This window comes from Phaseolus vulgaris, chromosome 1, assembly GCF_000499845.2.
Source record: "Phaseolus vulgaris cultivar G19833 chromosome 1, P. vulgaris v2.0, whole genome shotgun sequence".
Lineage (NCBI taxonomy): Eukaryota > Viridiplantae > Streptophyta > Magnoliopsida > Fabales > Fabaceae > Phaseolus > Phaseolus vulgaris.
The window spans coordinates 25829412-25836613 of NC_023759.2; the positions used below are offsets into that span (position 1 = coordinate 25829412).

Consider the following 7202-nt stretch of genomic DNA (forward strand, 5'->3'; position numbering starts at 1 on the left):
GGTCCTCGACATACTCTGCTTCCCCTGTGTATAAGTTTTTGAACAAGGACTGAACTGATCGTCTGACCGATCATCACTGGGTACCAACTAAGCGATGTGCTTGGCTGTGGTTTGCACAAGATTGGAGGGCTGGCTAAGTACCCCTTCAACCTGATGAGCGCCTTTCTACGCTCTTGGTAAGGGAGGTCGCCCCCTCCTCCAACTGGTGTAAATCCAGACAAGATAGACACGTGCCTTTCTAGGTTTGTCTCTGTACCACGCTCAATGAGCAAGGAACCCAGAGGCTTCACTGATTCTCTCTTGAACACCTCGGGGTCCGGTTTCAGCCTGCATTCTGCTATCTTTTCCACCATGGAGACCTTATCTCATATCTCTCTTTTCCCAAGGTTGCCAAACAGATCAGATTTGGTCTCGCGGGCGATTTCTGCTACGGTCCTATCGGGTTTGGCGCGACTGAACCTGGGCAGGGGGACTTCCTCAGTGTACGGTGGTCCACTAGTGACCATGGATACCCCTCTCCTTGTTTTGAGGTTGTTCTCGTAGCATTTCTTGGCCTCCTTCTGGTCTGTTTTGATTGTAATCACCTTTCCTGCTAAGTCCGGTAGCTTCATCTTCATGTGGCTTGTCGACGACACCGCCCCTAACCTATTCAACGTTGGTCTACCCAACAACATGTTATAAGCAGAGGAGGAATTGACGACAAGGTACCTGATGTTCTCCGTACGTGATGCGGTGCCATCCATGAAGGTGGTCCTCAACTCTAAGTATCCGCGCACCTCTACCTGGTCTCCTGCGAAATCGTAGAGACAACCACCATAGGGCCTCAACATGTCGGGGGATAGTTGCAGCTTGTTGAAAGTCGTCCAGAACATTACGTCTGCCGAGCTTCCCTGATCTACTAGCACACGGTGCACCTTCCTTCCTACGGTTACCGCTGAGATCACCACTGGGTCATTGTCATGGGGAACAACGTCCTCTAGGTCTACCTTGGTGAAGACCAGGTCGACGTCGAAGGCGTCGTCGGTCCTTTGTGCTTCTATCGACATCACCGTTTGTGCGTATCTTCTTCGTTGAGAAGCAGTACACCCTCCTCCCGAGAATCCTCCAGCGATAGTGTGAACCTCACCCTGCACAGGGACTTCATGCCCCGGGCCACCCCCTGTTGCCGCCATGTCTTCGGTACCCTTTTTTTCTTGCAAATAGTCCCTTAGGAGACCGTTCTTCACCAACTCGTCTAGCTCGTGTCCTAGCGCTAAGCAATTGCATATGGGATGGCCAAATGCTTGGTGGAACTCACACCAGGCGTTCTTGTTGGGCCCGAGCCTATTGTTGGTCTTGAGAGGTACCTTCAGCCTCTCAGCTACGTTTGGCACGTTATCTCTCTCGCACCCCCTTGCATTAGGCTTTCTTGGTTGATAGGGTTGTTGCTTCACGGGGGTCTTCATCTCTGTCGTTGCCTCGTGCACCCTTAGGGTTTGAGGACGACCTGTCGCGTGCGGTCACGTGGGAACCACGCATGTGCGCTTTTCACTAACTTCTTCCTCCGCCGCAATATGAGCCACTACACGGTGCCTTATCTCGGCGATGCTCTTTGGATGGTTTCGGATGAGTGACTCGCTGAAAGGTCCTGGCACAATGCCCTTCCTGAACGCGTGGACCATCATCTTTTCGTCTTTGAGGTTCAACCTTACCACCTGTGCTCCAAAGGGGTGGAGGAACTCCTTCAAAGACTCTCCTTGATACTGTCTTATATCGAAGAGGTCGTAGGAGACGGATGGGGGAGCCCGATTCGTGATATATTGTGCCCTGAACAGCTCTGTGAGTTGCGGGAACGACGTTACATGACCATCAGGGAGACTGATGAACCAGTCTATCGCTGTTCCCGCCAGTGTGCTCATGAACAGCGTGCACCTCACCGCGTCGGACCCCCAACCAGCATCATCTATGTATGGAAAGCCGTGAGGTGGGCCTCTAAGTCTTCTGTACCAGTGAAGGTCACCTTGGGCCCTACGAGCGTGACTGTTATCGCTGCATCCATGATCTCTTGTGAGAACGACGTTGGAAACTCTCTGGGTGGTGTCACAGGTTCCTGATCTGCACCCTCACGCTCACCTGCGCGAGATTGCAGATCTCTGGCAGTTCCTCGTTTGAACGGCGTAGTTCTTCGCTCGTTGCTTGCGACGCTACCAAGTCAGCTTGGATGCGTTCTTGGTTTGCTCTCGACGCGGCCATCTCTTCCTGAAGGGCTCGCATCGCCTCCATAACCTGTTGCAAGGTGAGGCCCTCACCCCCGTTTGGTGCAACAGGTCCTTGCCTCGTACTTCTCATCTCTTGGATCTTCCTGGTTCTTGCTGGTGGGATAGCGTTTTGTATTGTGCCCCACTGTGGATAGCAAATGTTCTGGTCGGTTGACTCGAAGTGCCTTCGTGTGCCTATGTCATTCTCTCGTCCAGAATCTTTGCGATCGCACTGTTAGAATGTATGGCTTTAAACTAGAGGGGGGGTGAATGGTTTAAAGAAGGATTTCGAAAACTTTTAAGCCTTGAATAATTGCTTTGAGAATATCTTGATAAATAAATCAATTTTCAGAACACAAAGCAAAAAGCACAGCACCAGAAAAACAATCGGTTGTTTCACAAAAACAATCGGTTGTTTATACCAGTTTACAAATATAAAAAACTGAATTTAAAGAGTTAAGGGATAGAGAAAATGCACACAGAGATTTATACTGGTTCACTCTAAACCCAGAGCTACATCCAGTCTTCTCAGAAACCACTGAGGAATTCCACTAAGCAATCAAACCTAGATCACTTACACCACAACCAAAGAAGTGACCTTGTTCCCCTCAAGACACACACTTCTCTTGGTCAACACACCAACACTAAGAATGCTGATCTTAATCCCCTCAAGAACACACAGAACTTCTTAGCAAACACACAAGGTTTCTTTCAACAGATACAAGGATTACACTTGTTACAAAAGCAAATATGAAATCAATACAAGAGAAAATCCTAGCTCACACTCTTTGATCAATCTCAATCTCTAAGCAATCTGAACTTTTCAAAAACTCAAAATTTGTGTACTTGTAAAACCCAAATCTGTTTTACTGTTTTATATCAAAGTTGTTGTTTGTTATCAAATCTTAACAAACTGTTAATTTCCTTTAAAGATTGGTCAAAGCATTAAAAACTGGAGCGTAAGCAGTTAGAAAATCATTTAATGCTTAGTCAAAGTACAAACCATTTTTCTATTATGGTACCAAAACAAACAATCGGTTGTTTCCTTGAATCAATCGGTTGTTTTGGTTTTAACAGCTCAACCATTTGAAAAAAAAATTTCAACCTTTTCTAAAAACACCTAACTATAAAACAATCGGTTGTTTTGACAAAACAATTGGTTGTTTTGACAAAACAATCGGTTGTTTTTCACTTAGTTTGAAAAACACTTTTCTTTTAAAAAGTTTGAGAATGCCTATGCTTTGGATTCAATCAATGATTGGATTACAATACTCAATCTACCCCAAATCCTATCTAAGACAGCTCAGCAACAGCAAGCACAACCTAGCCTTCAACATCCTTCAAAGGGTTTGGATTCTTCAAGGCTTGAACACCACTTGGTTCAACACGCACGTGTTGTTTCTGTGATGAATGCCTGAAAACACAAAGACAAGGGGCGCCCTAGAGGTCGTTTGCACTCCGACGCTCAAGTCAGTATTAGGGTTAGGAAACACCGAAACTGTGCAACTATCACTCTGTGTGTTTAAGCGGCGCAAATGAATAGCGTACCTTGCCAAGTTTGTTATCTTACTCTTTATAGACTGAAACTAGGGTTTCCTCTTTACCCGAAATGGGCTTTTCTGATGGGGTGGGTCCAACACTATTGTTACCCTACTCTTAGGATAACCTAGCGCGTGGGGTCCCTAACTGGAGTGCAACCTTTGACGGGGTAACCACCTAGGTTCCTCCTTGTGCACCTGATCTTTGGGGTCACCCGCCTCTCGGAGTGCCCTAGCTGTTCACGTGCCATGCATGCAGCTCACCCCCGGAATGCGACCCTCACCGGTCATATCTTTCCAATGCTTCTACACTTTGTGTTACGCCTGAACGCGTCATCTACTCTACATGCATGAACCCTCGTGATCTAGGCTTCTCCCTTACTGGTGTTTGGTCTGGGGTCCACCTCTTGTGGCCCAGCTCTACAGTTTGGGTTCCTGATATCCGATCTCTCCACACTATCTAGTGGCACGTCGGTACATCCTGATGACCGATGTCTGACCACTCTTTGGCTCCTTGGTGCACGTGCTTCGCGAGACGCTGGCTCACGCCGCTCGTGGGACCCGCTTACGTGGTACCAACATTACTAGTGGTTAACAACACCCAAAGACTGATCAGTACAGATTTCAAATTTCAGAATTAAAAAAATTATTTTGCAAATATATTTATACCAATTTACGTAACCAATACACATTGTATCTCATAGTTTTACTTGAAGTTAGATAAGTAAAAGTATGTCAAAAATAATATTTGTCTATTACTATGTCCTTGAAGAATAGTTGAGAGATATCTCAATATTTACGATTATTTACTTGAATGATATGTTAATTAGTTGTGTAATTACATTATAGAGTAATTTTCCCTTATGTTTTCAATTGTGGATTAGTGTGATTTTCCCTCGTGAACTGGAAATGCTACACCTTAATCAAAAGAAATATTATGATATTTGAATGAGAAATGAATATAACTTTTTTCTCCCCCTCCGTTATATACACTCTTTTATTTTAAAACTACATTATTCTTTCCATTTATTTTAAAAATTATACCACTATTTTTTTAAATAACGTTATAAGATGATTTATATAAGAAAATACTTAAAATTTTATATATGAAAATTTGTCGGGGAAATAATAATAACATTATGTACCAGTGGGACGTAATAGGTTAAAAGAATCTTCTGACCAAACAAAAGAAATTATTTTTTCACACTTTCGTTTTCCTTTTAAAGACTCTTATCATTATAATATAAGTTTGGATCTATACTATGAATTTTAACACACCGGTGTTGAACTAAAGCAAGTTTTACTTGTTGCGGCCCTAAAGTAAGTATAGTTTCAAAAACTTCAATTTATTTTTAGTGCTACTTATAAAAATAATGAAGAAAAGAAATATGAACTAGTTTAAAAATAGAAAACTCTCACAACCTATTATTATGGTTTTAAGTTACCTATTATAAAGAATGATACGGTGATAATAAGCATCAAAACTTATTATGTCACACGACAAAAAAACTTGATGTTAGAGTTGGTTAATAATCATCTCAAATCTTAAAAAATCGACACTAAGTATGTATTTGTGTCAGTATTGTGTGAAAAAAAAAACATACATGGAAGCTAAGACAATCGTGTTGATCACATAAAATAAGTTAATAGATTAGGTGTATCTTTTGATAAACGGACATTAATAGAGTGAACTTAACTCTCACTAAAGGGACACTAATAGAGTGAACTCGGTCCTCGCTAAGAGGGACGTTAATTGAGTGTTCTTAACGCTCACTAAAAGAAATGTTAATAGTGTGAGCTCAACCATGATGTGAACGTACAAGTAAAATTCTTCTATAGTTGACAAGTTTTCTTTTAACCTAATCAAGGAAATCTCTTAATCATGGTTATCTAGAACAATAGACTATCACAATCAATTCATTGCTAGTAAGGATATAGTTTAGTGAATTGAACATTATCTTGTTTCCATCAAAAGCCTTGATTTAGATTTCTCCTGAAACTTTCCCTGGTTATTCATATACAAAACTTCTTTTTGTTGCTAGTGACCCATTTTAATAGGAACATTTTACCACTTTAATGATTTCTTCCATACACTTCAAATTCTAAATGATTCAGAATTTGAGAAGAACTGATGGCATGTAAATGATGAGGCAACTTTGAAATTTTGTTTTATAAGTGCTTAAATATGCTGAGTTGAGATTTTCTTTTGAGCTAAGAGTGCATCGATTGTATTAAGTTCTACCACTTCTTTCTTCTAACCAACTTTCCTATCATGTTGAACTTGATAGTCTATTAAAGCCAAAACATCAATGATTCTAGTTGCCTGCTCTGAATCCATGACCATCAGTGTTCCTTTAATTGATGAATTTAGGATCATTTTAGTATTAGGCCTTAGACCATTATGAAAGTTACTTAGTTGGGTTATGTCTTCAAATCCATGGTTTGGACATCTTTTAAGTAGCATTTTGAAGCGCTCCCAAGCTTCACATAAAGGTTCATCTAGTCCTTGCCTAAATGTAGACATATCATATTTGATCCGGTCGGTCATCGGTAGTCGATGACGTCAGCAGCAGATAACCACGTGGACCACTCGCAGGGTGACACGCGGATCAGGTGCAGAGGAATTAGGGAGGAGATCACCCGGTATGGTGATCGGTGGTCAGTAACCGAGTGACCACCGACAGATCAGTTCCAAGATAAACACCCGGGGGGAGAACGCGAGAAGCAACAGAGCACCGATCAGTCATCGGGTGCATGGTCATCGGGGTTTTGTGTTACACGCAGTTAAACTGGGACTGAGATTCCCAGCGAGAGCGTTACGCATGGACCTTGCATGATCATACCTCAGAGAAAGAAGAGCTCCTCGCCGGAATAATCGTGCACGAGAGTGGCCTGAGGGAGTTAGTAAACCAGTCAGGGATTGGTGACTCTCTCAACCCATTACGTGCATGGCATCGTGACGGGGAAGTCGTGTATGCAGAGAGCAGTGCTTGGTGAGTGTGCCTAGTCCAGCCACACCTGGCGTTCTCCTGGGAATGTGCGATTCGCCCAGATGGAAGAAACGCGCTAAGTTACTCCGCAAGGGAATAACTTAGGCGCACAAAGAGATGCGCTAGAGCCCTTCAGGTAGGGGCACATGTACGGTTAGATGTGAGTTGCATGCCTCCACGTGTCATTGTCTGAGAGGGGCGCGACCCAGATAAAGGTGCACTCCGTGTCATGAAAGGTACAGACAGAAAACGCAAACGCCCACATCTTTACTGATTGTGGTACGTTTTCGCAGAAAAGCATAACAGAATTCTGACGCACGCACAGAAAAGCATAACAGAATTCTGTTAAGCACAGACACAAAGAGAATAAAAAGGGAATCAGAGAGAGATTCATTTACACGTTTTTTTTTGTTAGTGATTCTGTGACCTAACTTGAG

General features: G+C 43.0%; 1 protein-coding gene and 1 pseudogene across 1 annotated transcript; one reads left to right on the forward strand and one right to left on the reverse strand.

Annotated features, from left to right (window-relative positions):
• Positions 1–365: 365 nt before the first annotated feature.
• On the reverse strand, positions 366–1445 carry LOC137815768 (uncharacterized). Its single transcript, XM_068618880.1, has one exon. The coding sequence runs from the start codon at positions 1443–1445 to the stop codon at positions 366–368; it is 1080 nt and encodes a 359-aa protein (XP_068474981.1).
• Positions 1446–6207: 4762 nt separating this feature from the next.
• On the forward strand, positions 6208–6314 carry LOC137816802 (small nucleolar RNA R71; annotated as a pseudogene).
• The last annotated feature ends 888 nt before the right edge of the window (positions 6315–7202 follow it).